We start from the raw sequence: 20,980 nt of genomic DNA, 5'->3' as shown, positions 1-20,980 counted from the left end.
TTTGGCTCGGTTTCTAAGCAGAGCTGGGGCAAAACTACTTGTTACAAAGGAAATTTGTAAGATGCTTAATTAAGGTTTCTGAAATTCAAACTCTGAGCACACACAGAGGCTCAAGAGTGGTTAAGTGTTTTGCTCTGAAATTCAGCTTACCAGCCAATCTGGCTCCAAGGCCCATCTCCTTTTGTTTGCACCAAAATGACGAAAACAAACCTGCTTTTCTCGCCTGGTAGTAGCACATTCTGGAAATCCCCTTAAATCTGCTTATATAGATATAACTCATACTTGTTAATGGTTGTATAATAATCCTCAGAATGGCTGCACTGCCAATGTATCAGTCATTCCTCAACTGATGCATACTTGCTCTGTGCCCTAATTTGCCCAATATGAATGTTTCTGTGATAAACACATACATATTTCATCATGTCCTGGGGTTCTTATCTCTCCAGGACTCACTACCATTCCATCCCTGCCCCATATACAAATCTGTCTCCGTCAACTCTTCACTTTATAAGGACCCAAAGGACCGTTTGCTAAATTTGTTGTATTGACTCAGGACAACTTAGTAATCATTGTTGTCATTTATTAAACAACAGGGGCATATCCAAACGCTTTCCAATTCTCCCTAAATAACAGCCTAAGGCTGACGGTTTTTGTTGGCCTGTATCTCATAATTATTTTTATTTAGAGGAATTTGGTAGTGGTGGGGTTGGGGTGGGAGGTGGCGTGTGGACGGTGCGAATTGACAGAAACAATTTCCCTACACCAAAATACAGGTGTTTTCATTCTCTATGCCCCCAAACACCCTCCCTGCAGCTATGCAACGAGCAATTCATGGGAAGAGGCTTCCTTACATAGACCCCTGTTTTTGGTGTTTTGATTTACTTTTGTGTGTAGAGTTGATCTGTCCCTCTTCCCATTGGTGTCCTCCCCCACACCCACCCCCAGTCCTCTTCCTTCTTCCTTCTTTTCTTCTCTTCTCCTCTGCTCTCTGAACTGCATTCCCACTCCTTCTGATTTCTCCCTCCTGAAAGGAAAAGGGAGATGGGCCACATGAAATAGCAGAGCAGTGCCTACCCCACTCTTTGAAGTTCTCTGCATCTGAACCTCTCTCTCTTTTGAAAGCTCCACTGAGAAATTATCAGCAGGCGAAGTCCAAACCCAAGCACACAAAGTTGTTGTTGTCCCATTTTAAACCAACTCCCATGCATTGTACAGCTAGGAGCATGAGAGCAGAGTCTCAATGAGGACATTGAGGCTGGTGATGAAAAGCCTTGGCGAGAAGTTTAGACACGTTTGGACATGCAAGGCCTTAGAGAGGAGTCCTGTTCACTGTCCAGTCCTTCTGAATCTCCTTTGCTGGCTTGTGTTCCCCACCCAACTTCTAAATGTCAGAGTATCTCAGGGAGTAGCCCTGTACCTTCTTCTCCTGGCTATACTCTCTCTGGGTGATCCTATTCAGTTTTGTGACTTTAAACCCCAACTGTGTCCTGTTGTCTCAACAATTCTGTTTCTCCAGCCTCTATGGATGACAAGCAGACTTCAGTAACTAAGCCTGTGCAAATAGGAGTTCTTGACACACACACCCATCTATCTTTCTGCCTTCTCCAAATCTACCATGCCCACTCTCTGTCTTTCCTATGACCGTACATAGACCTCTGATGAGGATGTCCAAGAAAACACTCTCGTAGTAATCGTTCATTTCTTAAGTTTGTTCCCTGGTTGCCTCTAATCCACTCGCAAGTGCTGTCTCTCCCACTTCCAAAACACCATGTGAATCCATGCACTAGTCTCCACATTGAGGCTTCCAGTCTGGGACAAGCCCCTGCTCTCTCTGGACTGGACTACTGCAAGAGCCTCCTAACTGGTCTCCCTGCTTTCCTTTGTGCCCTGCCCACTTGTGATATTGCTCACACAGAAGGGCTAGAGGGAAACCACTCAATAAGCATTAGATTATGCTACTACCTGCTTCAGTCCTTTCTCTGGCTCTCCTGAGCCCTCTGAAGAAGAACCAGACTCTTCATCATGGCACCACCCACCACTGCACCTTCCCCCCTTTCTTTCCTCTATCCCCGCTCACACTGGGCTCCATGCAACATTGGCACCCTTTCTGCCCCCACTCCCACCCCCAGTACCCTCTCTTTTCTGCCACAGGGCCAGGGGAATTGCTGTTCCCTCTGCTGGGCAGGTTTCCCCCTTGGTTCCTTGAAAGACTGGCGGCTCATCATTGTCCTCAGAAAGGCCTTCCCTGAGCTTCGTGTCTCCCATTTTGCCACTTTTCTGGGGTTCTAGGCAATATGTACCAAATCACCTTGTTTATATGCCCGAGAGCATTCACAGCAACCTTTAACTGTTTTCATATTCCCTCATCTGTCCATTGTCTGTCTCCCCACTAGAAAATGAGCTCCCTGAGTGCAGGGACAGTCTGGCTGGCAGAATACTCGGTACATAGAAGACCCTCCAGGAATATTTCTTGAATCACTGAATAAATAAAATCAGCAGCACTTCCTCCCACAGGAAAGGAAACTTCCCCTCCCTCTGTTGAGGCTCCACAGGGTTCTTTATTTTTGCCCCTGTCACAGTGTGTAGTGGTCAGAACACATTCCATTTGCAGGTGGCAGAAACTGACCACAAAGCAACTTTAAAAATAAAAAACAAAAGGGAGGTGGAAACTCGACTCCATGGAAGCCCCTGAGAAAGGACTTGGGGAGCAGTCCCCGCTGTGTCCTTGTCTCTTTGGTAGCCCTGTTCCTGTTGCTAGAGCTTCAGGATCCTAGGAATTGTTTTCAGGTTTGGGGATTTGCTAGCCATAGCACGACTTCCCTGAACTTCCTTCTCCTGCTGTTTCACTGATTTCGGTTGGCTCTGTGTACTGGAAACCAACACCAGAGAAGGAGATCTTGTTGAGTCCTGGTCCTCGACTTGGTCTTCCTTGTCATTTCTGTTTCCTAACAATGGGCCGAGAAGCCCTTCTCATCCTCGCCACATCCCCTACCCCTCTGCGAGCATGGCTTCCCCCTTGGCCTCTGCCTTCTTAGGTCCCTCTTGGACACCAACCTGGAAATGGCGAGGCACAGCTTCATCTGTTCCCTGCCTGCAAGCAACCTAGACCCCCAGGAGATGGCTCTTAACAGCAGTGACAGTGATCACCTTGGTCAGGCATGCGCTGTACAGCAGGCTTTTCCTAGGTCTCTGTCCCTTGCCTTTGCTGGCTCTAGCCCTGCCTACAGGCAGAGAGCTGGACTTTGCAAGCTGGAGAGGTACATGTCTGTGTATCTGCTTCTCAGCCACCTTGGGATGCTTTCCAGCCAGCGATGAAGAGTTCTCACTGCCTCGCACCCCACAGTGACTCAGTCACTTCCTCAGGTTCACGGTTGTTCTATCATGTATGACGGACAAGATCCAGCCATCACTGCAACCACAGAACACGGCTTTACTTACCCAAACAAGGCAGAGGAGGAGAGGATGAGAGAATATGTGCCGGGCAGGTGAAATTCCATGGCCACCATAGTCCAATCACATAGCACTTACAGTCCTCTGCTGACACTTCTGTTTTCTGTGGGGGCAGGCTGAGCTTTAGCAGAGTGCAGGCATCCTGAGGGAAGGCACTATGGTTTTCTCTTTTTAAATATCTGGCCCCACTGGCTCACGGTAAATGTGAGACCCCTATTTATGGAATGAAAAGGGACAGAGGGAAGGATTGTTCAGACTCTTTTTGAATTGGTCACATCTGACTTTCTTCCTTGTGTTCTGTCAGCCCTGTCTTGGTTTTGTACGTGCGTGTACGTGTAAATGTGCACTTATACATGCACATTGATGTTTAATTTGTACTCATTCTAAAGTTCTGATCATACTGCTTCCCTCCTTGAACACGCTGAGTGGTCCCTGTGACCTTGGGTATACAGTCGAAGCACCTTAGCTTGACTCTCAGGGTCCCACACCTTCCAGCCCTGTCTGCTACCATGTACTCTTGGAGACCATGAGCTCCGGCCCTGCCAGATTATTAGGCATGGCCAGAATGCCTTCCTTCCTGCCTTGACATGGTGGACTGCTCCTCATGTTTCAGAGCCCACCTCGGGGGTTCTGTCTTTGGTGCAGCCTCACTTAATTGCTACCAAGAAGAGTTAGGGGTTGGTTCTCCTTTCTGGAGGAAGCGGGACTGTAGCTTCTGTTACACTCAGCTCTCATGGTGGCTCCCTTGTCTATACGCCCAGCATCTGGCTCTGTGTGGCCTCTCTGCTCACCACACACACACTGCTCACCTCTTCTCACCCTGCTCCACACCTCCAACACATCGACACTCCCTGCTCACTTAACACATTGTGGGCCCCTTAGCCCCCTGTACCAAGTACCTGATAAGCTTTCCATAAATATTAGCTGGTGATCTGGGACCAGGCACTTCATTCTAGAGAGAGAGCTCAGGTTTTGTTTTGGTTTATCTTTTGAACCTGAATATGTACTTCTTGGTCCAGGTTGGGAACCTCAGCGCCTTGAGAGCAGAGCCAAGAATAAACAAGTGCCTGGCTCTGGACCAGGCCCTGTTCCCAGCCCTGGGTTTGGCTTTCCTCACCTTATCATTGAGGACAGTACTAGGGACAGGGTGCTCTTGATTCCACCACTTCCAGACTGCATGTCCTGAGGCATTGAGTGTATCCTCAAGGCCACCCCAGCCTCTCCTGCAAGGTACTTGATTTAATCATTTAAACGTTCCACTATGTGGAGAGAGGGGATACAAATAACGCTCCCTTCCGAATCGAACCCTTATCCCTTCGGTCTACAGCGCAGCCCTTTCCCTGGCGCCCTTTTCATAAATATCCAGGCGACCCGAGGGGCTGAGCACTCCCGCCCCCGCTCCCGCCCCCGCTCCCTCTACTGCTGGCGTCCTCTCCCACCGCCCGCGGCCCCGCGGCCCCGCGGCCCCGCGGCCCCGCAGCAGCCACAGGGGGAACCAAAGAGACAGAAGCCTTCCCAGCTGCCCGGACGACAGACGCCAACACCCCCCGCCCCCCACCACACGCTGCCTGCCCGCCCGCGCCCCGCACCCTGCGCGCTAGCCCACGACCGAGCGGCGGCGGCAACAGCAGCTGGCTGCAGGCTGCTGCGACTCGCACCGGCGCGCTCCTGGCAACACCTGCCATCCCAGGTGACTTGAACTCGCCAGTTCGGTTCCCCTGCGCCAGCTCCCGCTTGCGCATCGGGTCTGGATTCCGGCACCCACCGGCCCTCCTGCCCTCCCCCGCCTCTCCGTCCCCCAGCTCGTGGGAAGGGAGGTCGCGGCAGCGGCCCGGCAGCAGCGGCGACCGTGGCGACAGCAGCGACAGTGGCGGCGGCGGTGGCGGCAGCGGCTGCGGCGGCGGCGGCGGCGGCGGAGGCTGCGGCGGCGACCGTGGCAGAGGCCGTGGCGGAGGCCTCCGTGGCGGAGGTGGAAGCAGAGGTGGAGGCTGAGGTGGAGGCCGAGGCCTCAATAGAGGAGGCAGCATCCGAGGCCACCCCTGGGGAGGCGGAGGCCGCCCGGGCGGCATCGGCGGTGGCGGTGGCGGAGGGCAGCGCGGCCGAAGCCGCCGCCGCAGCGGAGGCTGCAGGGACCCCCTTGGGGGAGGCGGATGCGGATGCGGATGCGAATGAGGGGGTGGCGGCTGCTGTGGCGTCTGCGGCGGCCGCCGCCGATGCAGATGCGGATGCTGAGACCCGCGGGGGCTGTGAGGGGAACCCAGATTTTCCGATGGCCTCCCTGTACGTGGGCGACCTGCACCCTGAGGTGACCGAGGCAATGCTGTACGAGAAATTCAGTCCAGCTGGGCCCATCCTCTCCATCCGCATCTGCAGGGACAAGATCACCCGCCGCTCATTGGGCTACGCATATGTCAACTACCAGCAACCGGTGGACGCCAAGCGGGCCCTGGAGACCCTGAACTTTGATGTCATAAAGGGCAGGCCAGTGCGCATCATGTGGTCCCAGAGGGACCCGTCGCTCCGCAAGAGCGGGGTGGGCAACGTCTTCATCAAGAACCTGGGCAAGACCATCGACAACAAGGCGCTGTACAACATCTTCTCGGCGTTCGGCAACATCCTTTCCTGCAAAGTGGCCTGTGACGAAAAGGGGCCCAAGGGCTACGGGTTCGTGCACTTCCAAAAGCAGGAATCCGCGGAGCGGGCCATCGACGTGATGAATGGCATGTTCCTGAACTACCGCAAAATTTTCGTCGGGAGATTCAAGTCGCATAAAGAACGAGAGGCCGAAAGGGGAGCCTGGGCCAGGCAGTCCACTAGTGCTGACGTCAAGGATTTCGAGGAAGACACCGACGAGGAGGCCACCTTGCGATGAAGACATCCCAGGAGCTAGCCAGCCAGCAGAGCCAAACCTTGGTTCACACCCGGTTTACAACCCCCCACCCCCAGCCCTCCCCCGCCAACCCACCAGCAGTGTATTTATTGTATTGGGAGTGCAGGTCTCTCTCTCTCTCCCCCTCTCTGCTCCCCCCTTCCTATTTTCTCTCGCCACCTCTCCTCTCCTTCCCTTCCTCTCCCCCGCCCACCCCTACCAAGGGCGTTGTGAATAATCTTACTAATCTGTGCCATTTGTAGGTTAAAGGCTGCCTCTTCTCCCTGTGGTTTGGTTTAAAAAGCATTTTCATTCTCTCTTTGTTTACTGCACAGGTGATACCATTTCATGGTAGAAACATCAGAAAGGAGAAGGATGTTAGATGAGGGAAGAAACAAGAGAGTAATTGCTCCCCTGGTCCTACTCCCCAGAGAGAACCACTTTTACCTTTTTGGTGTGCCGCTTTTCCAGGCTCTCTTCTCTCCCTCTCTCTCCTTTGCTCACCCCCACCCCGCCTTCCCTTTTAACACACTGTTATAGAATGGTTCATGTATGTGGTGTTTCTTAACCTGCTTTTCAGCAACTAAAACCAAACAAAAATCAACCCATTGAACTTCTTTCCATGTTATCAACAGGCTTATGAAACGTCATCTTCAGTGCCTGCAGAGTGCTCCAGTGTATCCGTGGACCTTAACATTTCTGTAATCATTCCCACGTTGTTGGACATTCAGGTGGTGCCTAGTTCTTTCCCTGTGTTTAAGACCAACATTGCGTGCTCTGTGCTTTGATGAGTGAATCCTTCCTTGTCAAGCCAAATCTTTGCCAGCATCCCGGTGGGGTGGTCTCCTTAACTGTGGACTTGCAAGATCCACATAGAGACATTTTAAAGACTTTTCCTGTGTGTTGCCAAAAGGCTCCCTTCATAAGCATTGTACCGATTTGCACTCGTGCCGGCCAGCGCAGCTAGTAAAGAGTATGCCCGTTTCCCCTGCATAGTCTCCTGGTCACCGTAATTGATGGTATGTGTGTGTGCATGTGTGCGTGTGTGCCTGTGTGTGTGAGTGCGCGCATGTGTGTGTGTGTGTCTTGGCCAGCTTGGCAGGCTGCAATGGGTATTTCGCTGTCCTCGGTGGTTTTGCTGGAATCAAGCACTGCTTATGACCCCATGCCCTGTGCCCAATTGCTGTCCTTTTCCCTGTTGTCAGAAAAGTAATTCAGCGTCATTGCAGGAAAAAAAAATAATCACAAAGCAGACAAGTCACCAGAAGAAAATTAAAGTCACCAGTAATCATTTCTGATGATTACACACACATTCCAGAAACATTTTTGTGCACACCTCTCTGAGATTTTCAAGAACTACCTGAAACATTTTTGTCCGTAGGTCTAGTTTTTTTCTTATGCATATATCATATATGTATATTATGGTGTACAGACCGTTTTTATATCTGCTTTTCACACGTAAATGTGTGTGTATTTATACATACGCATACTCTTGAACTTCATTTCATGTCATTAAAGATGCTTTTAAAATATTTTCTCTGGCTCTTAATATTCTATTGAATTCATGACTAGGTAGAAGGTTAGATATATGTGTGTACATATGTATCTATGTCTATATCTCTGTGTGTTTGTGTGTCTTATGTATGTTTCAACTCTTCTCGTTGTTGAACATCTAGGTTGTTTCTGTTTTTCCTTTATGTAATCTAAAGCTGCCATGAAGTTCCTAGTGCACAAAGCATGCTGACTTTCAAGATTATTTCATGATGAGTCATTGCTAAAAGTAGAATTCATGTGTCAAAGTATATGGGCAGTTTGAATGTTTTTTGGAAGGGAGGAAGAATGTGTTATTCAATGGCCATCTGTAATTATAGTACAAGTTCATCTTCATGAGGTGCATCAGTGTTGTTACAGGACCCAGATACCTGGATGATTTTCTGCACTTGCTATTACATTTGTTTCTGCAATTCACCAGTATTTTCTCAGGGACATAGGAACTTTTTTGTTTTTATTTATGTTATACATTTATTTTTATACAAATTGTACAAAATTATAATAGAAACTATTTTTTTAAATTGCTAATGTAAGAAAAGAAAGTTGAAATCCTAATACCCCTCATAATACCACTACTTGACAAAATAAATTTTCAATAATAGGTATCTACCTACCTTTATAACACAATATGCATTGTTTCGTTAGAGGGTGTTTCACTATTACAATTATCCGGGATCATCTCTGTAAATCATTAAATATTGTCCTGCAATTCTGTTGTTACATATATTCTGTCATTGGGATAAGCTATGATTTCTGCAACCAAGTATCCTTTGGGGCTATGTTTAAAAAGATTCTGATTTTTTTCCCTTGTAAGATCAGTTCTATGATGAACAACTTTTTACCTGAATGTCTAGGTATATTTTACTGTTTTTTATTCCTTACTAGTGGAATAACAGAATAATAGACATGAACATGTTAAATATTTTTCTTGGTCTTTGTATCCACTAGTTCGTATCCACTAGTTTATATCCACTACAGTGGTGGATATAAACATGTAGAAAAGTGCATGTATCACATCCCATCTTCTTAAATTGATCAAAGTATTTTTTAAGTTTTGTTAAGCTGAAAAAGCTTACCAATTTTTCTATTATTTCATTTTATAAACATTTTTAAAGACAGAGATCTAGTACATTAAAATATAGATCAAAACCACTTTAGATTTTTTTTATACAGGCTGCTACTATCCATCCATAAGCATTTAAAACCAATTATAGAATTATACTGAGCATATTTTGCCATGATTTGTTTTTCAGTATCTTGCAACATCCAAAACATCCATGGCTATTCAGTTTTCTCCTGAAACAATCATTGTGTAAAACTGGAATTTTATTTAGGAGTTTACCTATTAAGGATATTAAAGTAGTTGTTAAGATTTCTCCCATTAAACCCAAGGTATGATGAACAATTTTGCAGTTGAATTGCCTCCCTCTCCTAGGGCAAAGCGTTTGATATTCCTTTGCTTTGCACGGGGTGTAAATGAACAATTAAAAAATTAAGACAAGCATCAGAAATAATGATTTTAAGAGAACAAAAAGGAGCACCTTTTAAAAACCACTTAGAAATAAAACAGTTTTACAAACTCTGTAAAGTGAATAAAACAGAGCCCCTGCCTCGGTGGAAGAAACAAGCTAATTTATGATGTTTAATACTTTGATGCAGACCCTTCATTCAGTTCAAAGCAACTTTGACAATTTGGCAAAGCTGAAAAACAAAGAAACCCTTGTTTTAGGGTTTATTCTTGTAATAGCAATAAGGATTGCTATTATTTCTTAATATAAGTTATATGTTAAAATACATCTGTTACTTTATTTGTTTAGCCCATCACAGAAGGGGTTCGGAAATAACCCTCTATGCACCAAAGCTAACAGCTACTGGTATGACACGAAGGGTCCATGTTCAGTACACAGAGAGATCTTTCCTTAGCTTTAATCCAATCAGAACAAAATTATTCTTATCATTACTGGGAAAATAAGCTAAGAGTAATGCAAGAGAGAGAGAGGCAAATCAGTTTGTCAGTTTCTACAAAGAAGACAGCTGGAATTCTGATGAGGATTGTGTGAAATATATAGATCGATTTGTGTACTATTATCACATTAAAAATACTGTTTTCCAATTTATGAACATGGAATGTTTTTTGTATAGAACATTTTTCTTTCAACAACGATTTGTAGTTTTCAGAGTAGCAGTTCGCAATTACTGGGTTCAATTTTTTAAGTATTTAACTCTTTTGATGCTATTGTAAAAAGAATTGATTTCTTAATTTCAGTTTTGGTTTGCTCATTGCTACTGTATAGAAATACAATAGATTTCTGTATATTGACCTTGTGTCCTGCAACATTGCTGAAGTCATTTATTAGTTCTAATATATATTTGGTGAATTTTCTAGAATTTTCTATATAAAGTCATGTTATTACAAAGCTATAGTAATCAAAACAGTTTGATAGTGGCATAGAAACAGACACATAGACCAGTGGAACAGAATAGACAGCTCAGGAAAAAAAACCTAGGCATATATGATCAACTAATCTTCAATAAAGGCACAAAAGATACACAACAGAAAAAGGATAGCCTCTCCAATAAATGGTGTTGGGAAAACTGGATATCTGAATGAAAAAAAAAAAAAAAAAAAAAAACAAAAACTTGGATGCTTATGTTACACCATACAGAAAAATCAACTCAAAATAGATTAAAGGTTTAAACATAAGACATGAATCCATAAAACTCTCAGAAGAAAACACAGAGGAAAAGTTGCTTTGGTCTTGGTAATGATTTCACGAACATGACACCTAAAGCACAGACAATAAAAGCAAAAATAAACAAGTGGGAATACTTCACATTAATAAGTTTCTAAGCAGCATAAAATCAAAGAATGAAAAGGCGACCTAAGGAATGAAAAAAAATTGGGAAACATATCCAATAAGGGGTTAAAATCCAAAATACATAAGGAACTCACACAATTCAATGGCATTAAAACAAAAACAAAAACAAAAACAAAACAACCTGAATTAAAAATTGGCAAAAGACCTAAATGGACATTTTTCCAAGGAAGATTTTTTAAATCACCAACAAGTACATGTAAAGGTGCTCAACATCACTAATCATCAGCATCAGGGAGATGCAAGTCAAATTCACAATGAGATAACACCTCACACCTTTAGGATGTCTATTATCAAAAAGGGAAATGATAGCAAATGTTGGCAAGTATGTGGATAAAAGAGAATCCTTACACATTGTTGGTAAGAATGAAAATGGGTGCAACCATTATGGAAAACGGTATGTAGTTTTCTGAAAAAATTAAAAATAGAACTACCATATAATCCAGGAGTCTCACTTCTGAGAATATATCCAAAAGAAAGAAAATCACTATCTGGAGGAGGCATCTACAGTGCCATGTTAATTGCAGCATTATTCATGATAGACAAAATATAGAAACAACGTAAGTGTCCATCAGCAAAAGAATAAAGAAAATGTGGTGTTTATACACATGGAATATTACTCAGCCTATGAAAGAAGGGAAGTCTGTTTTTTGTGACAACATGGATGAACCTGAAACACATTATGCTATGTGAAATAATCCAGACACTAAAAGACAAATACTGCATGATCTCACTTATATGTGGAATCTGAAAAAATGAACTCATAGAAATAGAGAGAAGGGTGGTTACCAGGGGTTGGTGGCGGGGTTGGGGAAAATGGGAAGATGTTGGTCAAAGAGTACAAATTTGCAGTTATAAGGTGAGTAAGTTCTGGAGACCTAATGTACAGCATGGTGACTATAGTTCATAATAATCTATAGTATACTCAAAATTTTCTCAGATAGTAGATCTTAAGTATTCTCACCACAAAATAAAAATTGTGTGAGGTGATGAGCATGTTAATAAGCTTGATTGTGGTAAACATTTCACAACACATACACATATCAAAACAACAGCTAGTACACCTTGAATATGTAAAACTTTATTTCACAATCATATCTCAATTAAGTGAAAAAAGATCACATCATCTGTGAATAGAAGTAATTTTAATTCTTTCTTTCCCATCTGGCGGCGTGTTATTTCATTTTCTTGCCTAATGACCTTAGCTAGAACGTCCAAATATGATGTTAAATAAAAGTGGTAAAAATGAATATCCATGTCTTGTTCCTAATGTTGGAGGAAAAGTACTAAGTTTTTCACCATTAAGTATGATGCTTACTGTGGGGTTTCTGTAGATCATTTTTTCAGACTGAGGAAGTACTCATCTATTCCTGAATTACTGAGTGTTATAAAAGAGTTTTAGATTTTACCAAATGCTTTTTCTGGATCTGCTGAGATAATCCTTTTGAGTTTTTTCCCCCATTGTTCTAATTATCTGGTATATAACATTAAGTAATTTTCAGATATAAAAACAATGTATAACTCCTTGGATAAATTCTGTTTGGTAATGGATAATCGTCTTTATGTATTATTGAATTCAGTTCGCTAGTATTTTTAATCTAAACATTATTGTGGTAAGGTATGCCATAACATGAAATTTACCATGTTAACCATTTGTCAAGTTCAGTGGTATTAAATACACTCACAATGCTGTGCAACATTCACTACTACACATCTCCCAAACTGTTTCATCATCTCAAGCTGAAACTCTGTGCCGACTAAAAAGTAACTAACTATTCCGTATTCCTCCCTTGCCCCAGCCCCTGGTAAACACTATTCTGCCATTCTGTCTGTAAAAATTGACAATTCTAGGTGGGTCATACAAATGGAATCACACAACATCTGTTCTTTTGTGTCTGACTTGTGTCACTTAGCATAGCATCTTCAAGGTTCCTCCATGTTGTAGCATTCATCAGAATTTCATTTTTTAAGGTGAAAGAATATTTTGTTGTATGTATGTACCACATTTTATGAGAAAGTATTTTTAATTGTGGTGAGAACACAAAACGTGAGTTCTGCTCTCTTAACAAAAAGTTTAAATGTACAATACGTTATTGTCGACTATAGATACGATGCTATCCAAGCATATCTCGAGAGCTTATTCATCATGCTTGACTGAAACTTTATGCCCATTGATTTCATTTTCCCACATTCCTGCCCCTAGCAACAACCATATCACTCTTTGATTCTATTAATTTGACTATTTTAGATACCTCGTATAAGTGGAATCATGCAGTATTTGTCTTTCTGTCACTGGCTTATTTCACTTAGCATAATGTCCTCAAGATTCATTTATGTTGTCACATATTATAGAATTTTGTTTGTGTTTTTAAGACTGAATAGTATTCCATTTCATGTATATACTACATTTCTTTATTCATTCATCCATCGATGGACATTGAGGTTGTTCTCCCATATTTGCTATTATGAATTATGCTGCAGTGGACATAGGAGTGTTAATTTACCTTAGAGATCTTGATTTCAAGTCTTTTGGATAAATATCAGAAGTGGAATTGCTGGATCATATGGTAGTTCTCTTTTTAATTTTGCAAGAAACCTCCATATTATTTTCCCTAGCAACTGTACTATTTTGCATCACTACCAACAGTGTGCAAGTGTTTTCTTTTCCCCACATCTTTGCCTATATCATTGTCTTCTGTTTTTTATAATATCCTTTATGAGAGATGTGAAGCAACATTTCATTGTGGATTTGGTTCGCATTTCCTGGACGATTAGACATGTTATTACCTTTTCATATACCCATTGGCCATTTGTATGTCTTTTGAAAAAACATCTGTTCAAATTCTTAGCCCATATTTTAAATTCAGTTACAGGTTCCTTTACAGTTGAGTTGTAGGTGTTTCTTATATATTTCATAAATCAATCCCTTATCAAATGTAAGGTTTGCAAATACTGTCTCTCATTCTGTAAATTGCATTTTCACTCTGTTGTTTCCTTTCCTGTTCAAAAATCTTTTTAGCTTAATGTAGTCCCACTTTTTTATTTTTTATTTTTGTTCCCTGTGCTTTCGGTGTTATATCCATGAAATCATTGCCAAGACCAACGTTATGAAACTTTTTTCTTATGTTTTCTTATAAGAGTTTGACAGTTTCAGGTCTTGTTTTAAGTCATTTTTAGTTGACTTTTGTGTATGGTGTAAGATAAAGATGCAATTGTATTCTTTTGCATGTCAATATTCGGTTTTCACAGCACCATTTATTGAAGAGGTTGTCCTTTCCCCAATGTATATTCTTGGCACCTATGTCATAAGTGAATTGATTGGAAATGTGTGAATTTATTTCTGGGTTTTCTATTCTGTTCCATTGGTCTATGTGTTTGTTTTTATGCCAGTATTATGCTGATTTGGTTAACATAGCTTTGTAGTATGATTTGAAGTCAGGTAATGTGATCCTTCCCACTTCAATGAAACTGATTCCATGTTCTCCTGGGGTATAGAAAGTTTTCAATTAGTTTTTGGTTTCTCGAAAAGGAAATTTGTCCATGAATTCAGGCTCAACTGGTGTGTTTGTGGGGGAAAGGAGAGTTTCTACTTCACCATGTTGTGAACCCTGGGTTTTGCTACTATTTTGTTGATGATTTTTTTTCCCTAAAGAAATGAGTATATAAACATGTCTACATTCATAAGACATATTGTTTTGTAGTCTTCTTGTGATATCTCGTTTGGTTTTGTTATCAGGATAATATTGGCCTAATAAAAGAATTGCGAAGTGTTTTCTTCCTCTCTGTTTTCTGGAAAACATTGTAATAATTTGGTATAAACTTTTCTGTAAATGATAGGTAGCATTAACCTACGAAGCCATCTGAGTCTGGGCTTTTCTTTGAAGAGAGTTTTGAAGATTTTATGTACTAACTCAACCTCTTTATTTATTGTAGGTCCATTCAGATTTTAGGTTATTTTTTGAGTCAGTCTCTAGTTTGTGTCTTTGAACGAATTATTCCATTTCATGTAAGTGATCTAATACATTGGCATACTATTGTTCATAGTTTTCCCTTACAGTCCTTTTCAAGTTTGTAAAGTTACTTTCTATATACTTTTCTTCATCCTTATTTTATTAATTTGATTCTTATCACTTTTTTCTTGGTCATTTTAGCTAAATGTTTGTCAATATTGTTGATCTCTTCAAACAACCAATCTTAGGGTTTATTGATTTTTCTCTGTTGTTTTGCTGCTCTCTATTTCATTAATATCTTAATATCTTCTGTAATCTTTTATTATTTCCTTTCTTCTGCTTGCTTTAATATTAGTTTGCTCCTCTTTTTCCAGTTTATTAAGTGGAAGTTCAAGTTATTACATTAGGATCTTCTTTCCATCTTAATATGGCATTTATGGCTATTAGTTTCCCTCTAATAACTGCTTTAGCTGCGTCCCATGTTTGGAATAATCTGTTTTCATTATCATTCATCTCAAAATATCTTTTTTTTATTTTTTTATATTTTTAATTTTTTATATTTTTTATACATTTTTTATTATTTATTATTTATTTATTTTTATTTTTTTATTATACTTTAAGTTCTAGGGTACATGTGCATAATGTGCAGGTTTGTTACATATGTATACTTGTGCCATGTTGGTGTGCTGCACCCATCAACTCGTCAGCACCCATCAACTCGTCATTTACATCAGGTATAACTCCCAATGCAATCCCTCCCCCCTGCCCCCTCCCCATGATAGGCCCTGGTGTGTGATGTTCCCCTTCCCGAGTCCAAGTGATCTCATTGTTCAGTTCCCACCTATGAGTGAGAACATGCGGTGTTTGGTTTTCTGTTCTTGTGATAGTTTGCTGAGAATGATGGTTTCCAGCTGCATCCATGTCCCTACAAAGGACACAAACTCATCCTTTTTTATGGCTGCATAGTATTCCATGGTGTATATGTGCCACATTTTCTTAATCCAGTCTGTCTCTGACGGACATTTGGGTTGATTCCAAGTCTTTGCTATTGTGAATAGTGCTGCAATAAACATACGTGTGCATGTGTCTTTATAGCAGCATGATTTATAATCCTTTGGGTATATACCCAGTAATGGGATGGCTGGGTCATATGGTATTTCTAGTTCTAGATCCTTGAGGAATCGCCATACTGTTTTCCATAATAGTTGAACTAGTTTACAATCCCACCAATAGTGTAAAAGTGTTCCTATTTCTCCACATCCTCTCCAGCACCTGTTGTTTCCTGACTTTTTAATGATTGCCATTCTAACTGGTGTGAGATGGTATCTCATTGTGGTTTTGATTTGCATTTCTCTGATGGCCAGTGATGATGAGCATTTTTTCATGTGTCTGTTGGCTGTATGAATGTCTTCTTTTGAGAAATGTCTATTCATATCCTTTGCCCACTTTTTGATAGGGTTGTTTGTTTTTTTTCTTGTAAATTTGTTTGAGTTCTTTGTAGGTTCTGGATATTAGCCCTTTGTCAGATGAGTAGATTGCAAAAATGTTCTCCCATTCTGTAGGTTGCCTGTTCACTCTCATGGTCGTTTCTTTTGCTGTGCAGAAGCTCTCTAGTTTAATGAGATCCCATTTGTCAATTTTGGCTTCTGTTTCCATTGCTTTTGGTGTTTTAGACATGAAGTCCTTGCCCATGCCTATGTCCTGAATGGTATTACCTAGGTTTTCTTCTAGGGTTTTTATGGTATTAGGTCTAACATTTAAGTCTCTAATCCATCTTGAATTAATTTTCGTATAAGGAGTAAGGAAAGGATCCAGTTTCAGCTTTCTACTTATGGCTAGCCAATTTTCCCAGCACCATTTATTAAATAGATAATCCTTTCCCCATTTCTTGTTTTTCTCAGGTTTATCAAAGATCAGATGGCTGTAGATGTGTGGTATTATTTCTAAGGACTTTATTCTGTTCCATTGGTCTATATCTCTGTTTTGGTACCAGTACCATGCTGTTTTGGTTACTGTAGCCTTGTAGTATAGTTTGAAGTCAGGTAGCGTGATGCCTCCAGCTTTGTTCTTTTGACTTAGGATTGTCTTGGAGATGTGGGCTCTTTTTTGGTTCCATATGAACTTTAAAGCAGTTTTTTCCAATTCTGTGAAGAAACTCATTGGTAGCTTGATGGGGATGGCATTGAATCTATAAATTACCTTGGGCAGTATGGCCATTTTCATGATATTGATTCTTCCTATCCATGAGCATGGTATGTTCTTCCATTTGTTTGTGTCCTCTTTTATTTCACTGAGCAGTGGTTTGTAGTTTTCCTTGAAGAGGTCCTTTACATCCCTTGTAAGTTGGATTCCTAGGTATTTGATTCTCTTTGAAGCAATTGTGAATGGAAGTTCATTCATGATTTGGCTCTCTGTTTGTCTGTTACTGGTGTATAAGAATGCTTGTGATTTTTGCACATTAATTTTGTATCCTGAGACTTTGCTGAAGTTGCTTATCAGCTTAAGGAGATTTTGGGCTGAGACAATAGGGTTTTCTAAATATACAATCATGTCATCTGCAAACAGGGACAATTTGACTTCTTCTTTTCCTAACTGAATACCCGTGATTTATTTCTCTTGCCTGATTACCCTAGCCAGAACTTCCAACACTATGTTGAATAGGAGTGGTGAGAGAGGGCATCCCTGTCTTGTGCCAGTTTTCAAAGGGAATTTTTCCAGTTTTTGCCCATTCAGTATGATATTGGCTGTGGGTTTCTCATAAATAGCTCTTATTATTTTGAGATACATTCCATCAATACCGAATTTTGAGAGTTTTTAGCATGAAGGGCTGTTGAATTTTGTCAAAGGCCTTTTCTGCATCTATTGAGATAATCATGTGGTTTTTGTCTTTGGTTCTGTTTATATGCTGGATTAGGTTTATTGATTTGTGTATGCTGAACCAGCCTTGCATCCCAGCGCTGAAGCCCACTTGATCATGGTGGATAAGCTTTTTGATGTGCTGCTGGATCCGGTTTGCCAGTATTTTATTGAGGATTTTTGCATCGATGTTCATCAGGGATATTGGTTTAAAATTCTCTTTTTTTGTTGTGTCTCTGCCAGGCTTTGGTATCAGGATGATGTTGGCCTCATCAAATGAGTTAGGGAGGATTCCCTCTCTTTCAATTGATTGGAATAATTTCAGAAGGAATGGTACCAGCTCCTCCTTGTACCTCTGGTAGAATTCAGCTGTGAATCCATCTGGTCCTGGACTTTTTTTGGTTGGTAGGCTATTAATTATTGCCTCAATTTCAGAGCCTGCCATTGGTCTATTCAGGGATTCAGCTTCTTCCTGGTTTAGTCTTGGGAGAGTGTAAGTGTCCAGGAAATTATCCATTTCTTCTAGATTTTCTAGTTTATTTGTGTAGAGGTGTTTATAGTATTCTCTGATGGTAGTTTGTATTTCTGTGGGGATGGTGGTGATATCCCCTTTATCATTTTTTATTGCATCTATTTGATTCTTCCCTCTTTTCTTCTTTATTAGTCTGCTAGCGGTCTATCAATTTTGTTGATCTTTTCAAAAAACCAACTCCTGGATTCATTGATTTTTTGGAGGGTTTTTTGTGTCTCTATCTCCTTCAGTTCTGCTCTGATCTTAGTTATTTCTTGCCTTCTGCTAGCTTTTGAATGTGTTTCCTCTTGCTTCTCTAGCTCTTTTAATTGCGATGTTAGAGTGTCAATTTTAGATCTTTCCAGCTTTCTCTTGTGGGCATTTAGTGCTATAAATTTCCCTCTGCACACTGCTTTAAATGTGTCCCAGAGATTCTGGTATGTTGTATCTTTGTTCTCATTGGTTTCAAAGAACATCTTTATTTCTACCTTCATTTCATTGTGTACCCAGTAGTCATTCAGGAGGAGGTTTTTGTTTCCATGTAGTTGAGCAGTTTTGATTGAGTTTCTTAGTCCTGAGTTCTAGTTTGATTGCACTGTGGTCTGAGAGACAGTTTGTTATAATTTCTGTTCTTGTACATTTGCTGAGGAGTGCTTTACTTCCAATTATGTGGTCAATTTTGGAATAAGTGTGATGTGGTGCTGAGAAGAATGTATATTCTGTTAATTTGGGGTGGAGAGTTCTGTAGATGTCTATTAGGTCTGCTTGCTGCAGAGATGAGTTCAATTCCTGGATATCCTTGTTAACTTTCTGTGTCGTTGATCTGTCTAATGTTGACAGTGGGGTGTTAAAGTCTCCCATTATTATTGTATGGGAGTCTAAGTCTCTTTATAAGTCTCTAAGGACTTGCTTTATGGATCTGGGTGCTCCTGTATTGGGTGCATATATATTTAGGATAGTTAGCGCTTCCTGTTGAATTGATCCCTTTACCATTAGGTAATGGCCTTCTTTGTCTCTTTTGATCTTTGATGGTTTAAAGTCTGTTTTATCAGAGACTAGTATTGCAACCCCTGCTTTTTTTTGTTCTCCATTTGCTTGGTAGATCTTCCTCCATCCCTTTATTTTGAGTCTGTGTATGTCTCCGCATGTGAGATGGGTCTCCTGAATACAGCAGACTGATGGGTCTTGACTCTTTATCCAGTTTGCCAGTCTGTGTCTTTTAATTGGAGCATTTAGTCCATTTACATTTAAGGTTAATATTGTTATGTGTGAACTTGATCCTGCCATTATGATATTAACTGGTGATTTTGCTCGTTAGTTGATGCAGTTTCTTCCTAGCCTCGATGGTCTTTACATTTTGACATGTTTTTGCAATGACTGGTAGCAGTTTTTCCTTTCCATGTTTAGTGCTTCCTTCAGGGTCTCTTGTAAGGCAGGCCTGGTGGTGACAAAATCTCTAAGCATTTGCTTATCTGTAAAGGATTTTATTTCTCCTTCACTTATGAAACTTAGTTTGGCTGGATATGAAATTCTGGGTTTAAAATTCTTTTCTTGAAGAAGGTTGAATATTGGCCCCCACTCTCTTCTGGCTTGGAGAGTTTCTGCCGAGAGATCTGCTGTTAGTCTGATGGGCTTCCCTTTGTGGGTAACCCGACCTTTCTCTCTGGCTGCCCTTAAGATTTTTTCCTTCATTTCAACTTTGGTGAATCTGGCAATTATGTGTCTTGAAGTTGCTGTTCTCGAGGCGTATCTTTGTGGCATTCTCTGTATTTCCTGAATTTGAATGTTGGCCTGCCCTACTACGTTGGGGAAGTTCTCCTGGATGATATCCTGAAGAGTGTTTTCCATCTTGGTTCCATTTTCCCCCTCACTTTCAGGCACCCCAATCAGATGTAGATTTGGTCTTTTTACATAATCCCATACTTCTTGCAGGCTTTGTTCATTTCTTTTTCTTCTTTTTTCTTTAGATTTCTCTTCTCGCTTCATTTCATTCATTTGATCCTCAATTGCTGATACTCTTTCTTCCAGTTGATCGAGTCGGTTACTGAAGCTTGTGCATTTGTCACGTATTTCTCGTGTCATGGTTTTCATCTCTGTCCATTCGTTTATGGCCTTCTCTGCATTAATTATTCTGGTTATCAATTCTTCCACTCTTTTTTCAAGATTTTTAGTTTCTTTGCGCTGGGTACGTAATTCCTCCTTTAGCTCTGAGAAGTTTGATGGACTGAAGCCTTCTTCTCTCATCTCGTCAAAGTCATTCCCTGTCCAGCTTTGATCCGTTGCTGGCCATGAGCTGTGTTCCTTTGGAGGGGGAGATGCACTCTTATGTTTTGAATTTCCAGCTTTTCTGCCCTGCTTTTTCCCCATCTTTGTGGTTTTATCTGCCTCTGGTCTTTGATGATGGTGACGTACTGATGGGATTTTGGTGTGGGTGTCCTTCCTGTTTGTTAGTTTTCCCTCTAACGGTCAGGACCCTCAGCTGTAGGTCTGTTGGAGATTGCTTGAGGTCCACTCCAGATCCTGTTTGCCTGGGTGTCAGCAGCAGAGGCTGCAGAAGATAGAATATTGCTGAACAGCAAGTGTACCTGTCTGATTCTTGCTTTGGAAGCTTCCTCTCAGGGGTGTACTCCACCGTGTGAGGTGTGGGGTTTTGGTCTGCCCCTAGTGGAGGATGTCTCCCAGTTAGGCTACTCAGGGGTCAGGGACCCACTTGAGCAGGCAATCTATCCGTTCTCAGATCTCAACCTCCGTGTTGGGAGATCCACTGCTCTCTTCAAAGCTGTCAGACAGAGTCGTTTGCGTCTGTAGGGGTTTCTGCTGCTTTTTGTTGTTGTTATTGTTGTTGTTTTTGTTGTTTAGCTGTGCCCTGTCCCCAGAGGTGGAGTCTACAGAGTCTGGCAAGCCTCCTTGATCTGCT

At 41.6% G+C, this 20,980-nt stretch overlaps 1 protein-coding gene and 1 long non-coding RNA gene across 2 annotated transcripts; one reads left to right on the top strand and one right to left on the bottom strand.

Moving 5' to 3' along the window:
- Positions 1 to 562: 562 nt before the first annotated feature.
- Positions 563 to 4,601, bottom strand: LOC126946337 (uncharacterized). The gene is made up of 3 exons (XR_007722635.1): positions 4,568 to 4,601; positions 3,439 to 3,663; positions 563 to 1,024 (listed from the first exon to the last, which is right to left on the bottom strand). It is a non-coding gene; the product is annotated as an uncharacterized LOC126946337 (long non-coding RNA).
- Positions 4,602 to 5,588: 987 nt separating this feature from the next.
- LOC126946317 (polyadenylate-binding protein 1-like 2) lies at positions 5,589 to 7,791 on the top strand. The gene has a single exon (XM_050776450.1). It carries the CDS (start codon positions 5,720 to 5,722, stop codon positions 6,320 to 6,322), a length of 603 nt encoding a protein of 200 aa, XP_050632407.1. The 5' UTR covers positions 5,589 to 5,719; the 3' UTR covers positions 6,323 to 7,791.
- The last annotated feature ends 13,189 nt before the right edge of the window (positions 7,792 to 20,980 follow it).

Source organism: Macaca thibetana, chromosome X, assembly GCF_024542745.1.
Source record: "Macaca thibetana thibetana isolate TM-01 chromosome X, ASM2454274v1, whole genome shotgun sequence".
Lineage (NCBI taxonomy): Eukaryota > Metazoa > Chordata > Mammalia > Primates > Cercopithecidae > Macaca > Macaca thibetana.
The sequence above is the reverse complement of the archived record's forward strand: the minus strand, read 5'-3'. Positions and strand labels throughout refer to the sequence as shown.